We start from the raw sequence: 17,908 nt of genomic DNA, 5'->3' as shown, positions 1-17,908 counted from the left end.
TCTGTGCGGTGGATACACTTACCTTCTACCTGGTTCATCGCAGATCAGCCTTGTCCTCGTCGTACTTCCGCCCTCGCTCTTTGTCTCTCTTTTCGGTCTTGTCTAGTCTTTCTTTCCACTTTTGCCTTTTTATTGTGCTCCGATGCTTGTTGATTGTCGTGGACTTTGCACCCTCAGTTTTCCGCTGTTGTAATGCTCGTTTTACGCACTTACAGGGGCATAGTCGACTAGGAAAGCACTCTTTACCCGTTCAATCTGGATTGGTCAGCCGCTAATTCAGTCGAATTAATTCTGTTGAATTCATATATAAATATATAAATTTTATGATTCATTAACCTATTTAATAATTGCTTGATATCTTTGAGAAAGTGATTAAACTCAAGCAATTCAACGATGCAATCTATTCATTGTTTTGAAATGATAAGAATTGAAAGAATGTTGCTAGGATATAAAACCTTTAATGAGTTCCTGTCCCTTTTAATATAATTCCACGTAATCTTAACTTTCTGAAGGTGCTGGAAACCCAAAATACTTTTAATCGTCAGAACATTTAATTGTTTTCCATTCAACCTAATTACAAATTCAAATCGAGTGGCAGCTCCGATAACGGTCACAGCTGCTAAGACCAGGGCGGCACACTGCGTGCTATCGCCCGATAACTTCTTTGTTTTGAACTCACGGAAAAGCAACCCTGCGTGTGCTCTCGCCAATTGGAACTGCGAATATACTGCCCGTTTATATATGTAAATGTTTATAATTAGCAATTTTTCTACGAAACAAACGATTAAATAATGCAGTTTTCTGCCCACTAAATGCCAAATACAACACACAGACTGCGAGCCACGAACGGTGATGTGATCAAACTACTAGACTAATCCAACGAAAAACGCGAGTCCATTTTAAAGCGAAGTATAAAGTGCCAAACAAAGGGACTGCGAGCAGCCGAACCCAGTCCAAATCCAATCATTATACTCGGTCCGTGACCTGCCGACGAGCCAGCGAGTGGGGCAATAATCATGGGCAACGCCAGCTCCTCCGTGCACATGCAACGCGAGCGCCACAAGTCGACCGACTTGTCCACGCCGAGCTCTCCCGCACATTTCCGCGATTCGATGGGCGGAGGAGGAGCGGGACAGGGCGGGAGTGCTGGCGCAGCAGCTCTGGGCGCTGCAGCGGGGGCGGCGGGAGCTGCAGGGGGTGGAGGAGGAGGCGGCGGAGGCCAAGCTTTCTCGTTCGACAAAAAACATACGGCAGTCTTGAACGAGGGCTCGTCGCAAGAAGACGACGACCCGTACTACACGGGAACTGGAACTGGATCCACTAGACGAGGCACCGCACACGACGACGCGACATCAGCTGTTACCCGAGACCACTCCAGCATGGACAACAACGAGGAGGAGGAGGAGGCGGCGGCAGGAGCGGAGTCAGCGACTGGATCTCAGTTAACCGGCGATGAGGACGACATCCGGAAGACGGCACTGCCGACCGTTCTGCGGTGGGACGGCGGCGGCAAGAACGTCACCATCTCAGGCACATTCTCCGACTGGAAGCCCATGACCATGGTGCGCAGCCATCAGAACTTCGTGACCATCATCGATCTGCCGGAGGGCGACCATCAGTACAAGTTCTGCGTGGACGGCGAGTGGAAGCACGATCCCAAGCTGGTCAGTTGGGCGGAAAATCAATATATGCAGCAGGCTCTTCGCTTTCAGTGTTTTCGATTCGGGCGCCCGAATGACGCAGTTAACGATTTTCGCCCCGCGGGTTGTGTAATCGCCGTAAACAAAACGAAGTCTCCCAGTAATCAGTAGTGGATTTCAATTGGGTTCAGAGATGCTCATCCAGCTTTAGCTTTTTTTGGAGGAACCCCGTTCAAGTGCTTCGTAAATAACAAATGCAATTAAAGTTACAAGTTTAAGGGAGCAAACTGCAATAAAACCCCTTTGTAGATTACTTAATCCGGATAGTTGTCGCTAGTTTTGTGGGCACAATTTATCTAAGTGACTTTTGAACATTGCTATCAGGAGAACAATTTGAACTATAGAAAAGAGTTAAGGGAATAGTAACGTTTTTTAAGATGAAATGTTTTTTGGATAACAAAGTCCTGCTGTGATAGAATAAACAAATTAACTACTTGCAATATTAAAATAGTTGCAGAATTGTAGGAAAACGAAAAACAATCAGAAATGTGAAATGCACAGACTTTAAATCTTTATTAAGAATAGTTCACGAAGCTCACGTATTTTAACCATATTGGTTTTAAAGACTAATAAATAATGTAGTTTATCTGACACTTAAATTAGTAAGAAAAACGAAAGCGAACTATTGAAAGAATTTTTGTATTATATATATATTTTGTAAATATATGTAGGAAGCCAGATTTTTGTATATAATTCAAATTTGCTTGAAACAAGTAGCTCAAACTTAGCAGGCATTGCCCAGCCATATTTTCATGAAGTATTGCCCAATTTTCGTTTTATCGCCAACTCAGCTATCAAGTTTCATGAGTTTTATTGAACTCAACCAGAGCGAGACCCACAGATATTGTCCCAATTATATTTGGGAACCGCCCATTTATAGCTGTTTACCCAAACTATGGTTACAGACAATTTGATTATAGCTTATCGCTTTGCTATTTCAGAAAAGCGTGGAGAACGCCGAGGGGCAGAGAAATAACTTGGTGTCCGTGCGGGAATCCGATTTCGAGGTATTCCAGGCCCTGGCCAAAGACAGCGAGAACGTGACCAACTATGCAGAGAAGGAGTACTCGCAGGAGGTGCCGCAGGTGAAGCCCTGGGAGAAGGTATCTGGCCCGCCAGTTCTGCCGCCCCACCTGCTCCAGGTCATCCTCAACAAGGACACACCGCTATCGGTGAGTATTCTCAGTGCCTCAAGAGCTAATGCCCGTAACCTTACCTTGTTCTGTTTCAGTGTGAACCCACTCTGCTGCCGGAACCCAACCACGTGATGCTGAACCACTTGTACGCCCTGTCCATCAAGGATGGCGTCATGGTCCTGAGTGCCACGCACAGGTATCGCAAGAAGTACGTCACCACGCTGCTGTACAAGCCCATTTAGGCAACTCGCAATTGGTATTTTAGCTGTAGGAAGATGGTTTTTATGAGGGATACCACGTCCCGCTTGTCAAATTTACCTTATTATGCAGTAAAAGTGTTTTAGTTTTCTCTCTATTAAGCGTTGTATTTTTATTAGTTATAAATATACGGAACTTGTAAAAATATAAGATTATTGCATTGTGTCATAATTTGTAATTTGTATTTGAATTTACTACGAATCGTACAGCTTATTTGCAATTTCAACCTGATATGTCACTAAAGTCACGGTCTAGGATTAATTTAAGCAACTATGCATATTGACTGACTGATAATTTGGTTCCCTGTTCGTTGTATATGAGTATAACAACACTTTGGATTTTGATCAACGTTTCATATCACATGTGTACGAATGTCTTCGCTCACGGCAATCTATCGGAATACAAACATTCTCGAATATCTACGTGCTCAACTGGACAAAAACTGAACTAGACTAGCGGACCGACCGACCAGCTTCACATCAGCTTGACCTTGTGGTCCAACTGATCGGCGTCGATCTTCTTGGCGAACAGCACCGGTGACGAGGAGGCCAACGCCACCGTCTGCTTGGCCAAGAATCGCTCGTGCATTTTGTTGGCCGTGTGCTGGAACTCGCCATCCTCGTCGAAGAGCGCCTTGGTGAAGTACTCCGTGAAGAGGCGGCCCATGTACTGGTCTTTGGTGGACGGCCACCAGCCCTCGAGGAAGCCGATGTGCCCGCCACGAGCCGTAATCACGATGGCCACATGGGTGCACTGGTTGGCCGCCTTGATGGGAATGGCATCCAGTGGCTGGAACGGATCATCGGCGGCGCTCAGGCAGAGCAGCGGCACCGAAATGTGATCGAGTTTGTTGTGCAGCGTCGCATCCGAGTAGTAGTCATTCACATGGGCATATCCGAACTGCTTAGCCGTGAAAAGCTCGTCGAACTCTTTGATGGTCTTGCAGCGCAGAATGCGCTGAATATCAATGTCGGAGTCCTGGTAAATATCCCTATAGATGTCCAGGTGATTGCGCAAGGTGCGGCACAGACTTCCAGCCAAGTGCCGTCCCAGCAGGCTGTTGATCACTGGCTTCTCGATGCTGGCGCTGCCCTTGTGGACGTCCCACGGCACAGATATTATCTTTGCAGCCGAAAGAAAGCTCCTGGCCTCGTCGCTCTTGCGGGCTAGATAATTGCCCAGAATCAAGCCGCCCATTGAGATCCCAGTGGCTCCCAGCTTGCATTTTTCGGGCAAAGTGCGTCGCACATGCTGGACGACCTCGCACAGATCCTCGCAGTTGGCGGCGCAGTAGAGACGCGGTGTCTTCAGCTCTATGCCGCCGAGTCCGCGGTTATTAAACACCACCACACGCATACCAGCCTGCTGGGCGGCGAAGACGAGGCACTTGATGTACTCCGCCTGCGACTCACCGGTCAGACCCGGTAGGATGAGGATGCATGGAGCACTCGAGTCGCAGCCCTCCTCCATCCAGTCCAGGGCCACCTCCCCGCCATCTTTCAGCGAGAGAATTTCGCGGCGGTAGTTGACGCGCGGCAGACTCTTGGAGCGCAGCAGGCTCGCAAGGACGGTCTGGGCACGACTCTCCACACACCAAAAGGTGGGCCAGTACTTGTTCTCCAGCGTCGGCACCTTGCGGATCAGATACTGCTTGAACGGCCCGTCCGAACAGGCGATTATCGGTCGCTGTAATTAGACGGCAAGTGCGGTGATTAGTCACGCACCGTATGTGATGCAATCGCTGGTGTTACACTCACCTTGACCACCTGGATAAGGTAATAGACGACGTAGGCCACCACCGCCATGCCCAAAACATGGAGGCGCGGCAGGTTGGACAGGTAGGCATACATCGAGTAGAACATGGCGTCGTTCTCTGAGTGAAGGCTCCGCACAGACAATTTCGAACTTACTGCTGGCCGGGAAAGCGAGCTGAAAGAACGAACAAGCCACAAATGAAATGATTACAGCGCAGCGCGACTTGTTAGCGGCATGAATGGGCTATTTCGGGCTAATAAGTACAAGGAGGCATATCTAATCGCCGCGCGGTAATGTATGCATATGGATTCTGATTGAACGAGTGGTCGTCCGTATCAAAGGCAGACAAAATACGCCGCGAAAGGGTGCAGGCGGGGCGGGTTCAGGTTCACTTGGCTCGTTCACGGCGCTTATCGCTCACTCACAGCATGTCTGGACGGTGGGCTGGGTTCTGGAGCTGTGACTGCGATTGCGACCAAGGTTGCCGCTGATAGACGCCTCTTCCGGCGGACAGGCAGCGGACGTCGTGTACCGGGCCAAGGAGCTCGGCCACGGAGCGACACAGGACCAACTTGTGGCCGGTGGTTGGACCACGGACAAGGGCGCACAGCATGGCCGCTCTAAACTAAAGACTATTACTAGCTTGGTGTGCTTAAACCAAAGGTTTGTGTCCGGGTGCTCTGTCAATTGTGCTGGGTTCCACAATTTATGTGTGCTTACCTTAAAAAGAGGCCAAAATAAAAGAATAAATACAAATTTAGACAAGGCGACTTAATAAACCTGTGACGCGGCTGTGACACAAATCGAAACTGAGTCCGCAGACCGATAGTATCTGTAACTATTGGATTGACCCCGGACTTTCGTTGTTGGGCTCGGACTTCCCAGCGGCGTTGTCACGTGCACCAACAGAGCAATGGGCGGGATTGGGTGGTGGTGGCGGTGGTGGGCGTATAATGGTGTTCTATTGATTCGCCTAGGTCGGTGAGTGCAGGTAATTACCGTGCCAAATGTGACGGAATCGAAACTATTGTGTACTATACGCAGCTCTCGCCGAGTAGCCGCAATACGTAGATCGGTGTACAGCAATCTCTTAGAGGCAAACTGCTTCGGTTACACGCACTTATGTAACCTTATAACAAATTGTGTGCATTTTTCGCGTCGCTGGCGAGAGAGGAACCTTGGGGCAAGCGTTGAGGATCCAAAGAAACTCGGAAAAAACCTAGAAGGGTGCACACTACCAAAATATAAACACAATCGCGGGACGCTAACGGTGAAGCTGCAGAGGGACCAGACTAATCTAAAACGGCGGCCGAGTGGTGCGGGACTTGGCTAGTGGACGCGTTCCTCAATGGAACAAAAATGGCCGTGTTCAGTTTCATACGATAGTTGCGTTGAACACGATTGGTGTAACTATTAATAAGAAAATAATAGGCATATACACAAATAAACACTTTACAATTATTTATGTAATAACGTATTTATTCATTTTATTAATATTATATTTGCCTACATAAAGAATCATTACAATTCGTTGAGGGTTGCTGAACTATCACACAAAATTTCATTATCGTGCTTATTTATGTTGTAAAGATTGCAAATATTATATTATGTTAATAAAAAAAAAACCGCGAGCACCGGATATTTGAATTCTAATTTAAAAATGTTCCAAGAAATTACTATTTGGGTTTCTTTTTACTTATATATCGTTTCTAGAACTTGAAATGCAAGCTTTGCGAATTATCGATAAAAAACAGTAGTGTCAAAGGACTATAATAAATGAGCTTTTCGAATATTTGAGCAAGCACAACTTTTAGTATATTCCGAAAAATCCCCGTAGTTATTTATTCGTGGCTCAGTGACGTTTTCGAACGGGCCACCGACGGTCACATTGTTCGCGATTTTTGTTGTAAGAGTGTTTTTGTTGTGCTTGCTTGCATAAAACTGCGAGTTCCAAGTGAAATATCTATTGTTGTGGCCCGAAAATGCCAAAAAATTAGTGAGCAGTGGTCCCCGCCCCAAGTCCGCAGCAAGCAGGTGCCAAAACCACCCCGCGATCGGCAAAAACAAACCAATGACGTCGTGAATTTGAGGTGACAAAGAGCAGCAGGAGGAAAGTGGTCGCCCAAACGACCGTATTGTGTCAGCGTAATCAGTATTAGCAGCGTTAGCAGTCCGGATTGGACACACCAGTCAAACGAACACCCCCCACTGACCGACACAGAAACATGTGCTAGACCTCCTCGAAATGGGATCGCGTATCAAGTGAGTATGCCCATGCCGCCCAGTGCCAGTTCGCAGCAGCAGTGGGCGTTCCGCTCCACTGGTCGCTATCGCAGCGCTCTCACTCCCACGACTCATCGCCCATTCCTCCCGCTCCTCCCCCCAGAAATGACGTGAAGAAGCTCTTCGAGTTCTGGTGCGAGGTCTCGCCGACGCCGGGATTAGAGAGGGGCACGAGTTCCAGGAGCGGCGGGCCAGCTACTCCCCCCGGCGTGATCGTGGAGAGCTTCCCCGAGGGATTCCGCGACCAGGAGGTGCTCACCGGCATCCCATCGTTTGCCTTTCCCTGCGACACAACAAGGTGCGTGTGCGGGCGGTGATTATAAACTGGTTCCCAGTAGGTTTCATGTGTGACAGCTGTGGAATATATCCATTTGACCTACTGATTCACAGGATGAAAGATACACACATCCACTTTTGTGTAGGACAGGTTCGTTAAAACTAAAAAAAAACCCATATGGCTGCCACATCCCAGTTTATGTACGATCTAGATCAAAAAACAAACTACGTCAGCCATTTATTACTGAAAAATGTTTATGGCAGATATTGCAAATCGTAAAACAACCAGCTCGATCTGCCTACATGGAAATAAAAAGCCTTTGGAACTTTCCAATCGCATAGAATCGGACGCACTGGCGATGCTGATCGCCCAAATCTCTACTTTATAGGGTCGGAAGCGGCATTAGTCAGAGGGTAGTCCGTTTTATAAATAATTGCAGCAGCAGCAAGCAGCAGACGCAAACGCAAGACCAGCGATCGTCGTCCACAGCCAGACGGAAAACAGGGGTACCGGCGGCGATGAGTCACCAATCCGACCCGACCACTTCCACCAACTAACAACAGATAGCTTGTCCATGAAACGAATAACCTGTTGTGCCGTTTCTGTTGCTGTTGCTGTTTCGCTTTCGGTGTTTGTTTACACAGCGAGTTCGCGTAATGAACTGTATTATTCAATGGGCATTGTTCGACGCCATTCGCTTACCATTTCCTGGAGCACCGGGAACTGTATCAATTGGCTCCTTCGCCACCTGCTTAGTCATACGACTGCCCCCGACAGACTCATCCCATCCGCTTATCTGGCCAGCTGTCCGTGCGGCAAATTCATCGTCTGGTTAACCATTGGCTACATTAGCAATTAATTGACTTTTCGCTGCTGGAATTTCAAAGTTTGTTTGCCAGATAACTTTTTCCAGACAAGAATTGGTTTGACCTCATAGCTTATCTGCGAATTCTCGGAAACTACGACTACATGAGCAGAGATTTCATTTGCTCACATACAGCTGCGGTCGAAGTAATATGACTAAAAGTATTTAATAGAAAATATTTAACGAACCTGTGGCCTAAATTCAACTATATGAGAGTGAATCATGCGTTTATAACTACTAAAAAATATAGTAAAATGCATATTTAAAAAACCTTCCCTAATTCCATGCTCATATGCAACTTGCAGCTATTAGTTCGCGATTTAATACAATACTAATTTGCGTTATTATGGGAGATTTTCAAGTTTAGAGAGCGGGGAGGAGCACCTTATCTTAAACGCTGCTGAATATTTGTATACAGAGTGGCGCGGTGATAAAGAAAGTCGAGTCCAAGTCAACGTCCCAACTGCCCAAGATAGCCTTCGCTCCCCAAATTCGCCTCCGTTGCCCCAAGCTGCCGGGCAGCCGTATCAGCTGCGGATTCGGCGTTGTGCGCCGCCTGACTTTGCATATTAAATTGAGTAATGACACGATTCGAAACACTTAGATCTAACGACTTTATGTAACTGGGAGCGAAGTGGAAAAGAGCTCCAGTCGAAGTTGAGGCCGAACAATATGCAAATCGGCGGACAATGGGAAACGTGCCGGGTAACGAGACTGCGGCGTCATTGTTGCAAAATTGCGATTTATTTAATTTGTTAAATGCGATTTCAACACAATAATTAATGCGGACAACGCGACGCATAAGAGGCAAAGGAAAATAAATCAAGCAAACGGAAGAAAGCAAAAACTAGTCTCGGTGGCATGAAATAAATGAAATGTACATATGTATATATTTGTGTAAGCGGGCTAAAGACCTTTGCAATTGCTCGAAATTCCCACCGTGTACGCAATTCAACTGTTGAATCACCTAAGGTGGATGGTATCGCTTGTCAATGAGTGGCCAACTGGAGCAATATTTTGAAATCAGTATATCAAAACAAGTTGTTTACTACTACATGTTAGGACATTACTCAATGTGGCTCTGAGAACAACCGACAAGAGCCGAGCGGAAAGAATAATAAAATCGGAATGATTTGTATGCTTTTATAATTAACCCTGAATTCACTGGGCAAGTTTGTTTGGCGTCTTGTTTCGTCACTTTACGACTTGAAAGCCACAGTCGTGCGAAAAATCACATTTACATACACTTGCGGTAACAATAATAGCACCATAAGCACATTTCGTGTTTGCCCCATCGTTTCTCTATTTTCTGACATTTTTTCATAATTTTTTTAACTAATCTTAAATACTACAATGATTTTCAATCGAAATAATAAAATTGGTAACAGATCTAATGGATATTTTAAAAATAATTGGTAAAACAAAAAAAAAAACCTTCAAATTTAGGCGGTAACAAAAATAGCACTGTTTCTCGTATTTTGCTAAAACTAAATCAAAAAATAAAATAAGAGTTCAACAAATGGATTATATTTTAAGAACTATGTTTAAAGAATATTAATATTTGGTTGCGTGACCATTGTAGGCAATGACAGCTGCGCATCCTCTGGGCATGGAGTCCACCAAGTCCTGGTACGTTCCTCGTTATTGTTGGGTTTGGCTTCAGAAACCTTTTTTTGACGTCCGAACTAAGTTTTTCGATTGGATTCAAGTCGGGTGACTGAGCAGGCCATTTCATTCCTCGGATCGATTTCTGCTCAAACCACTTTCGAGCTCTCTTGCTCGTGTGTTTTGGGTCGTTATCCTGTTGAAATGTCCAAACCAACGGCATTTCATCCGCGTCATATAGCGCCATCACATTTTCCAGGATATCTGTGTAAATGTGTTGATCCATGATGCCTTGAATCATATGAATCGGATCTACTCCATAGTATGAAAAGCACGCCCATACCATGATGTGTGATCCCCCGTGCTTTACCGTCTTAAAGGTAAAGCGAGGATTATATTCAGCTCATGGTGGACGCCGAACATAAGACCGAGAGCCTTTCCCACCAAAAAAAAAACAATTTTGCTCTCGTCTGACCACAAAATGTGGCGCCCCTTCTCCACAGACCAGTCCTTGCGTATCTTGACATATTCGATTCGCTTTGCCACATGCTTCGCAGTCCGAAGCGGGACTTTTCTGGGACTGCACACATTAAGGTTGTTTTGTCTTAAGTGCTTGCGAACTGTTTCCACGCTTGCAGCTATCTGGAGCTCCTTCTTCAGTTCCGTCGCCGGCTTAAAAGGCTCCTTCTTGCTTTGCCGAACCAAGCGCTTGATCTCCACGTTGGACATAGAGGGCTTTCTTCCACGTTTTTCGTTATTTTCGACAAACAGAAGTGCGTTGCGGATCATTTTGTTTGAAAAACCAACAAACCGTCCCATTTTAGCGTAGGTTTTACCTTCAGAGATCATGTTTTTAATCAAATTCCTTTTTTCGACGGTAGAATGCTTCCCCGACCCATAACTAGAGAATTTTTGGTCTTCTTTCGAAAAAAATTCAATTAAAACCTTTAATGCAACTCCTTTTTTCAAAAAAAACCCAAAGCAATCACTCCTATTAATTTTATTCAGCAAAACCGTGGTCAGTGCTATTTTTGTTACCGCCTCATTTAGCGCCCTTTTGCAGAAAGTGCCCAAAAACAAAAAGAACCGTTACATTGAGAGAGTCAAAATTTCTTGCTTAGAGAGACAACATATGGTACTTATTATTCATGCAATCAGACTTTAAAAAAAATAAACATTCAATACCTTTTTTTAGGAAATCAACTTTCCACCTGCAGTAGTGCTATTATTTTAACCGCAGCTGTATGTGGGTTATGTTATGAGTAGAAAACGAAGAGCAACTCGTCGCCGTATTAGTCACGGAACATCGCAGTCGGGGAAATTCGGGTTAGATTGTGCTCATCCATAGTTGTGGGAAAAATAACTAAATATAAGTGGTATCTGTCTACAAACAAGTCCAAAGTTTTCCCTTAGTTTGTGGCTTTTCAGATTAAACACACATCTTAAAATTCGTTTTTATCCACTGCACAGCCATATATCAACAACTCATCATGCGTAACATTGGGCAACGCGCGATGAGCAAGGCCAGGCAATGAGTAGCCGGGGCAAATACAATTTCCAAACCTTGGAGTTTCAACTCCGCCAACATCATTTCATGTGTATCTTATTTAATACTTACCAATTTATCCACAGCACCTCGGTGCAGACATATTCCTTTGTGCACACCACTGGCGATTCGAAATGGCGCTTCGGCTTCTGTCTACAGGATCCGCGGACGAACACGGCCATGGTGCTGATAACCTACCTGCCGTGGCACGACACCTTCCTAAAGCTGCTGCCCGTGCTCGCCGAGCTGAAGCGGACGGATCCGAATGGGTTTCGCACCTTCCTCTCCGAGGCCTACAACCAGGGTATCCCAGATTGCGGAGGCAGCCTTAAGGTCTATTACAGCGCAGGCCAGAGTGTAAGTGGATCAGCCTTCAATAGTTCCGGACGAGATCTTGATCCACTTGTCTTTGAACAGCACTTCACCTTCGAACGCCCACTGCAGTTTCAGTTGCCCAGCATGCCGGAAAATGTGAGTCCTACGAATTTGTATACCAGTTAAAAGGAAACTAAGAACATATTTCGCTTTAGCACAACTTGAATTTGTGCTACAACTTTGTGGAGCCCAAGGAGATGATTGCCGTGTTCGCTGCGATGCTGGCCGAGCGTCGAATAATCTTCACCTCGAGACACCTGGACAGGCTATCCTCGTGCATCCAGGCGGCCAACGCATTCCTATATCCCATGGTCTGGCAACACATCTTTATACCCGTGCTGCCGTGGGAGTTCAAAGACTACCTGGGTGCGCCCATGCCATATCTGATTGGTGTGCCAGAACCTGTGCTCGAAACCGTAAGCTCCAGAAGCTAACAATATGATTTCAAATAATAAATTCTTTTGAAATCGACTAGGTAACCAGCGATGAGCTGGGCGAAGTTGTGATTCTGAACTGTGATACGAAAATATTCGAAAGCCCATTCGACGATGTGCACAATCTGCCGACGGAGATTGTGTCACAGCTGAAGAAGCATCTGAATCACACACATGACCACATCGGCGACCGCATCTCGAAGATCTTCCTAAACGCACTGGTGCAGCTCATCGGTGGCTACCGGGACGCTGTGGAGTACCACGAGAACAGCAAGACCTTTAATTCCCAAAAATTCATTGAATCTCGGCCGGCGCACCTGCGCCCCTTTCTTGCCAAAATGATGGATCTGCAGATCTTTTCGCAGTTCATTGACGATCGCCTAACGATGCTCAACAGCGGACTCGGCTTCTCAGACGAGTTCGAGCTGGAGACGGTGCGCTATGCGGAAAAGAAGAAGCGCGGGCGAAACTACGCCATCATGAAGAACCTAAAGGACAAGGTGAGCCGAGGACTGTCCACTGGACATCAGCGATAGCCCAATGCTGTTAGCCTAACCCTCATGGTGCCAAATCCGCCCTACACCTACACCATCATCCCCCTCAGTTGCCTGGCTTGGAGGGGACCTGAGAACAGGGCTTGCATTTCCGTTTCGCCTCTCTGCGTTGACCCACTGTACTCTTAAGTTGCCTTACCACCAGTCCACCTTATGATGTTCTTTTATTTGATTTGATTTAATCTATTCCACAGTACTTGGGAAAGCGCAGTTTGTCGCGATTGTTTGCCAAGAACAATACTTAGACTGCCCACCATGACAAATCCACCAAATCCAATTACCAATATATAAACGAGTAGAATGTTCATTCCCACACACCTTATTTGCAATGTTAGTTCAAATGATTTCTTATCCTTATGCAAACCAATTACTTAACGTCCTAACAAGCAACTGCACCGAATTATTTATGTTGCCATAAACTAAGATGGAGACGTCTGAATGTTTGTTGATGCATTCTCAAATAATATCCTTTAATTTGTAAATTACATGTTTTAGTTAGCTAATTGTTTATTTTTCCTTCTTTTGTTCTGTTCTCTATCAACACCTGTGGCAAACAAACAAAAAGCGAAACATTTTTTTAAATTTATTCACACTAAAGTGATCAATAACCTTGGCAAATTGGTAATGGACCCATGCACTGTAATTTCTATACTAACACCTATTGTTTAAATCACTCTTAAAATCGTATGCTTAAGAAAGTGAACAATCATACGATGTTCTCTCTCTTTTCTAGTGTAGTAATACCAAATATCTTTTAGTCTAATCTGGCTTTTATACTAATTCATTCATATACTAACATCCACCGCGAGTAGTGACCTTTCACAGCAGTGCTGTTTAAAAGAGCACTCTTTGGTCGCAGATTTTAATCACCACCTCTCAACGTGTCAAGCCCCATTGCCCCAGTGATCCCCAGTTCCCATTACCCGAATCAGCATTGTCATCGTAGCCATTAAGTGTAGTTAGTCGTAGCTTAAATAACCCATTGGTTGTTCTGCGCATCTCATTCACGCCGTATCTCGCCCGTATCTTGTGTGTCTCTCTTTCATATGCCGCTTGGATCGCTCATCCGACACTGTTCTGTGCTTTCTGCTCTCGCTGCGGTTCTGACCAATCGTTTTCTGATCCAAAAAACGCGTCTGTCTAACCATTGCAGACTAATCCGGCTGTAAAGTCTGCCGTCAAATCGGTGAGTGGTCCAGTCCCCGTTTAAAGCCCGAATCCGTGTTGTTTCCCGTGCGCTTTTGTGAATCTGTGCCGGTTGTGAAAGATGCCTAACTAACCCGCTTTTCAATCTTCTCAGGTAAAGGAGGGCTCGCGGGGCATGAAGACCGCCTACAAGGGATTCAAGACAAAGCTGCGCGAGAACGGAAACCAGTTTGGTGGCACCCACTTCCACTTTGGACTTGGCTCCCCGAATCATTCGGATCGTCCTGACGGCACCAGCGCAGGATACGTGCGTGGTGGCAAGGCCATTGGGGCTGCACACCACTCGGCGCCCAGTTCTCCAGTGACCAGCAAGCGTCTTGATGGAATTGCCTCCGTCACGGGAAGCAGCGGCAGCGGTGGATCCGGCGCAAGGGAGCCGCGGGAGTTCCTGCGACGCGGTCCCGTCCCGCTGGCCATGTCTAGCTCGAGCAGCCACATTCAGCCGAACGGCCATGCGTACGGTGCGAGTGCTGGTGCTCATTATAGTCATCATCTCGCTGCGTCTCCTGCTGTTAGCTCGGCGAGCTCGCTCTGCTCATCTTCGGAGATGAACCTGTCGCAGGAACTGCAGAACCATCCGCTTTTCAAGACGCCAGCAGTGGACCGCAGCGTAAGTAATCTGGTGCGGGCGTACGAGCTTCGGCTGCAGCAGCTCCAGTAACTGGAGCTCCTGGGTGCAGCCGTTCACATGCTTGCCGCTAAGCTAAATCGACCACTCATCTCGATGTGCTGTGAATTTATGTTGTTCTCATGCTCTTCTTGTTTTTGTTTCCTTGTCTGTGTCGTGTCTGTGTCCAACTGTATGTCGCCATCGATCGATCGTTCGTCTTACCCACACATCATGCCCACAAACACCTCACACACCGATATACCTAACCGATCACACTCCACTGATACTTGCACCCACCCCCATCCCGGCATTGCCCATTGGCCCACGCAGCTTAAGCCGAACGCAGAGCACAGGCGAGGAGCAGCACCGCCAGCTCGTCCACCGCCTCCGCAGTCTACGCCCGCCTCCTACTACAATCATCCGTATGCCGCGCATCCGCACGTGGAGGCGAAGCCGCCAAGGCACACTTCCACGCCCACCAGACCGCGTCAGCCCCTGCCCACCGCCGATTCCAGCAGCTTTGATAGTCCGCCGGACGTGCAATCCCCACCTATTCCGCCCCGGAGGCAGGGCAGCTCGAATGCGATTGTGGCGGCCACGGCTGCAGCCGTCAGTGCGGAGATTAGCAAACTGGAACATAACTGCTGGAAGGACGAGCCCATCGGAAATGACTCTGTACGCATGTCGAACGCATCCTCGTCATCGGCGACCTCATCCTCCTCGGGCGCATCGTTTGTGACGGCGGCGTCGACGTTCTCGCACCTTAATGTGTCCGATCCGCCCATTCCGACACCGCGGGTCAAGAGAGAGGTACACCAGCTGCGACGTTAGTTATCTAAGCCCATCCTGGTTATGGTCCCCCGGCAAAAGCACACTAACACACATCAAGGGCCCTCATGTAGTTTCTCCCCGATTTATACTAACGCCATTTACAAGTTGATGTGTCCATATCAGATGTCCCCATTTGATTTTAGATGTCACTGCTGTAGTGGAAGTTATTAGATTCATTGATCTCTACTAATCACTTTTCTTGAAATCCGTTTAGTCGTTCACCATTGTTTCATGAAAAAACCCATCATCTATTTTCCATAGCATACCTATCAAATATATCATAGCATAGCTACCAATTGGTAGGAATCCAACTACTAATACTCCCTTAAAACAATCCTACGACATGTATAGTTTATCCACTAACAGTTTGATATATGCTTTGGTGGTATTTATCTTCTTTTATTTGATAACTTCATTTTTTCATTTCACTTTTTGGCATTAATCGACTGCATCCATTGTAGTTTTGGTCAACCGCATTTAGATGCTTGTGACGGCTTAAAGTAGGTAGCTTGTCTTGAATGTACTTTCCGTATAAGTTGCAATAAACACCGTAGAGTCCTGGAGACCCACGTCCAAAGCTTTCTAACAACCCGTACGTACGATTGTCCCTCCCTTACCCGCAGCAGCAGCAGCAGCCACTGGAGGACAGCATGAATGATCTGATATCGCTGGACGATAGCAACAGCACCAGCTTCGACCTGGAGGACTTCGATCCGCTCAATCAGAATGCTCGTCCTTTGCCGCCGCTCAGCACGGCGTTTGCCAAGAAGTGCAGCACACTGCCCGCTGGCGTCAACAGCAGTGTGGTGACCAGCAGCGTCAGCAATCCACTGTACCCGTATTTCGCACCCAAGCACATGGCCACGGTGGCAGCTGTGACGGGACGGACGCCGATGCACCCACCGCCGCAGATCCAGCGCAACACCATTGCCGCCAAGCCCGACGACGACTTCGAGCTGCTCCGCAAGTACGGCCTGGACCAGTTCACCCTGAACGCCAACGGAACGGAGAAGCCGCAGCAGCTCACCACCGGAAAGGGCATGAACAACTGGACAACATTCGATTGAAGGGATAGAGCTGGTCAGATAACCCGCTTCAAATATGATACCAAAATAAGTGTGATTGATAGATTGTGTTGTAAATAGCTAGGAGATATAGGCAAAATCAAGGATGTGAGACCGATGACAGTAAAATAACCCCTAAATACCCAACATTGTGTGTCTGCAGTAGTGAGTTAGTTATACTTCAGCAGAGAATCTAATTAAAGCGCTTGTTTGTGTAAATAACAGTTTAGTGAAAAGTTGTAACAATTGCATGAATCGGAACTCTCGCTAACTACGCATATTGTACACTGGACTTCCAAATCAAAAGACACCAGAATCTAGAGTAGCATGAATTTAAGCCAATTAGCCTAACAAATTACCAATAAATATAAAATAAATTCCAATTAAATGATGTGGCTCTGTATTGTTACATACTCTTATTTGAGTATAAACAGGCGGCTTAAATATTTTGCAATGTAAATTGCGCACATGGGTAATTTTGTGTTATGTGGCTATGTGAATGTGTACCACGAGAGCCTCATTAAGGATGGGATCTACTGACCCTTCGCTTTGTTCTCGGCCATGCAGCTCAGGATGCGGGTCTGCAGTGCCCGTGCACCCTTGAGGTTGATCTCCTCGTTGTCGGGCAACAACTTATCCATGCGTTCCATCCATTGCTTAGTCTGCGGGTACTTCTCCCGGTCCACTGGTATGAGCAGATCCAAGGTCACCAGAGTGGTGTGGATGGACACGTCGGCAACGCTCAGTTCGTTGCCCACCACGAATGTTCCCTGCTCCAGAAAGTGCTCCAAGTCGGAGTACGCATTGTGGCAGAGGGTCAGCGATCGGGGGTTGTATTCTCCCTCGCCACCGTAAATGTTCCTAGCCACAATGTCCTTTACCACCTGGAATAGCACTCCGTTTTCGTAGTGCATGCGATGGTCGATGTGGGCTCTCCTTTTCAAATCCCGCGGATAGAGTTGGTCATTCCCGGCGTACTTGGCTACCAGGAAGCACACGATGGCGTGACTGTCCACGTAGACCTCGCCATCACTGTCCACAAACACCGGGATCTGGTGCTGAGGGTTCAGCTGTAGGAAGCCAGCATTACATAACGAAATCAAAGACTTTCAAATCCAACGAACCTTGACAAATTCCTCGCTCAGGTGCTCCTTCTTGGCGAAGTCAACGGGTCTAAGGATTCAAAAAGAAGCTTGCATTAGCCAATCTACATTTGAAAGTGAACTAATCTTTTGGTTCTTTTACTTGAGCTCCAGGTCCAGTCCAATCAGTTTCGCTACCAGGATGCACGCCCTGGCCGGAGGACTAAAAAGGGCGTAGTACAGCGTTGGCTTCGACATTCTCCCGAAGAATTCACACACCAAATGGCGATCAAGGTGAACAAGAAGCCAGCGGCATGGGCGTAGAGT

The 17,908-nt window shown here is 46.9% G+C and overlaps 4 protein-coding genes across 17 annotated transcripts; 2 read left to right on the top strand and 2 right to left on the bottom strand.

Moving 5' to 3' along the window:
* Positions 1-707: 707 nt before the first annotated feature.
* LOC6608306 (5'-AMP-activated protein kinase subunit beta-1) lies at positions 708-3,241 on the top strand. Its single transcript, XM_002033007.2, has 3 exons — positions 708-1,664; positions 2,642-2,872; positions 2,932-3,241. Exons 1-3 carry the CDS (start codon positions 1,017-1,019, stop codon positions 3,076-3,078), a joined length of 1,026 nt encoding a protein of 341 aa, XP_002033043.1. The 5' UTR covers positions 708-1,016; the 3' UTR covers positions 3,079-3,241.
* On the bottom strand, positions 3,175-6,157 carry LOC6608305 (phospholipase ABHD3). Of its 4 annotated transcripts, XM_032714482.1 has the most exons (4): positions 5,849-6,157; positions 5,275-5,569; positions 4,852-5,023; positions 3,181-4,780 (listed from the first exon to the last, which is right to left on the bottom strand). In XM_032714482.1, the coding sequence occupies exons 2-4, from the start codon at positions 5,460-5,462 to the stop codon at positions 3,569-3,571; spliced, it is 1,572 nt and encodes a 523-aa protein (XP_032570373.1). In that variant the 5' UTR covers positions 5,463-5,569; positions 5,849-6,157; the 3' UTR covers positions 3,181-3,568. The 4 variants fall into 4 exon arrangements, with proteins under 4 accessions (XP_032570374.1, XP_032570375.1, XP_032570373.1 ...); XM_032714483.1 differs by lacking the exon at positions 5,275-5,569 and having other exon boundaries at positions 3,175-4,780; positions 5,570-6,152; XM_032714484.1 differs by lacking the exon at positions 5,275-5,569 and having other exon boundaries at positions 3,175-4,780; positions 5,849-6,152.
* Positions 6,158-6,706: 549 nt separating this feature from the next.
* LOC6608304 (DENN domain-containing protein 1A) lies at positions 6,707-16,887 on the top strand. Of its 11 annotated transcripts, none has more exons than XM_032714471.1 (10): positions 6,707-7,111; positions 7,236-7,430; positions 11,512-11,782; positions 11,843-11,896; positions 11,956-12,216; positions 12,276-12,734; positions 13,942-13,974; positions 14,089-14,604; positions 14,935-15,414; positions 16,062-16,887. In XM_032714471.1, the coding sequence occupies exons 1-10, from the start codon at positions 7,095-7,097 to the stop codon at positions 16,500-16,502; spliced, it is 2,727 nt and encodes a 908-aa protein (XP_032570362.1). In that variant the 5' UTR covers positions 6,707-7,094; the 3' UTR covers positions 16,503-16,887. The 11 variants fall into 11 exon arrangements, with proteins under 11 accessions (XP_032570362.1, XP_032570365.1, XP_032570364.1 ...); XM_032714470.1 differs by having other exon boundaries at positions 6,708-7,111; positions 16,059-16,887; XM_032714474.1 differs by lacking the exon at positions 7,236-7,430 and having other exon boundaries at positions 16,059-16,887.
* Positions 16,883-17,873, bottom strand: LOC6608303 (glutathione S-transferase 1). The gene is made up of 3 exons (XM_032714490.1): positions 17,745-17,873; positions 17,624-17,672; positions 16,883-17,569 (listed from the first exon to the last, which is right to left on the bottom strand). The coding sequence occupies exons 1-3, from the start codon at positions 17,837-17,839 to the stop codon at positions 17,033-17,035; spliced, it is 681 nt and encodes a 226-aa protein (XP_032570381.1). The 5' UTR covers positions 17,840-17,873; the 3' UTR covers positions 16,883-17,032.
* Between the last annotated feature and the right edge of the window lie 35 nt (positions 17,874-17,908).

Source organism: Drosophila sechellia, chromosome 2R (genome assembly GCF_004382195.2).
Source record: "Drosophila sechellia strain sech25 chromosome 2R, ASM438219v1, whole genome shotgun sequence".
In the NCBI taxonomy this organism is placed as follows: Eukaryota; Metazoa; Arthropoda; class Insecta; order Diptera; family Drosophilidae; genus Drosophila; species Drosophila sechellia.
Note: the sequence above shows the minus strand (reverse complement) of the source record. Positions and strands in the feature narration are given on the sequence as shown.

Bases quoted from the DNA above. Each gene is read 5' to 3' on its own strand.
- LOC6608303 (XM_032714490.1), bottom strand. From the start codon at position 17,839: ATGTCGAAGCCAACGCTGTACTACGCCCTTTTTAGTCCTCCGGCCAGG. The intron at 17,673-17,744 runs GTAAAAGAACCA...TTGAATCCTTAG, and splicing joins GGACTGGACCTGGAGCTCAA to ACCCGTTGACTTCGCCAAGA. The intron at 17,570-17,623 runs GTTCGTTGGATT...GGCTTCCTACAG, and splicing joins TGAGCGAGGAATTTGTCAAG to CTGAACCCTCAGCACCAGAT.
- LOC6608304 (XM_032714470.1), top strand. The intron at 7,431-11,511 runs GTGCGTGTGCGG...ATTTATCCACAG, and splicing joins TTTCCCTGCGACACAACAAG to CACCTCGGTGCAGACATATT. The intron at 11,783-11,842 runs GTAAGTGGATCA...GTCTTTGAACAG, and splicing joins ATTACAGCGCAGGCCAGAGT to CACTTCACCTTCGAACGCCC.
- LOC6608305 (XM_002033006.2), bottom strand. From the start codon at position 5,462: ATGCTGTGCGCCCTTGTCCGTGGTCCAACCACCGGCCACAAGTTGGTC. The intron at 5,024-5,274 runs GTGAGTGAGCGA...TCGTTCTTTCAG, and splicing joins GCCCACCGTCCAGACATGCT to CTCGCTTTCCCGGCCAGCAG. The intron at 4,781-4,851 runs GTGAGTGTAACA...GTCTAATTACAG, and splicing joins ACCTTATCCAGGTGGTCAAG to CGACCGATAATCGCCTGTTC.
- LOC6608306 (XM_002033007.2), top strand. From the start codon at position 1,017: ATGGGCAACGCCAGCTCCTCCGTGCACATGCAACGCGAGCGCCACAAG. The intron at 1,665-2,641 runs GTCAGTTGGGCG...TTGCTATTTCAG, and splicing joins GGAAGCACGATCCCAAGCTG to AAAAGCGTGGAGAACGCCGA. The intron at 2,873-2,931 runs GTGAGTATTCTC...GTTCTGTTTCAG, and splicing joins ACAAGGACACACCGCTATCG to TGTGAACCCACTCTGCTGCC.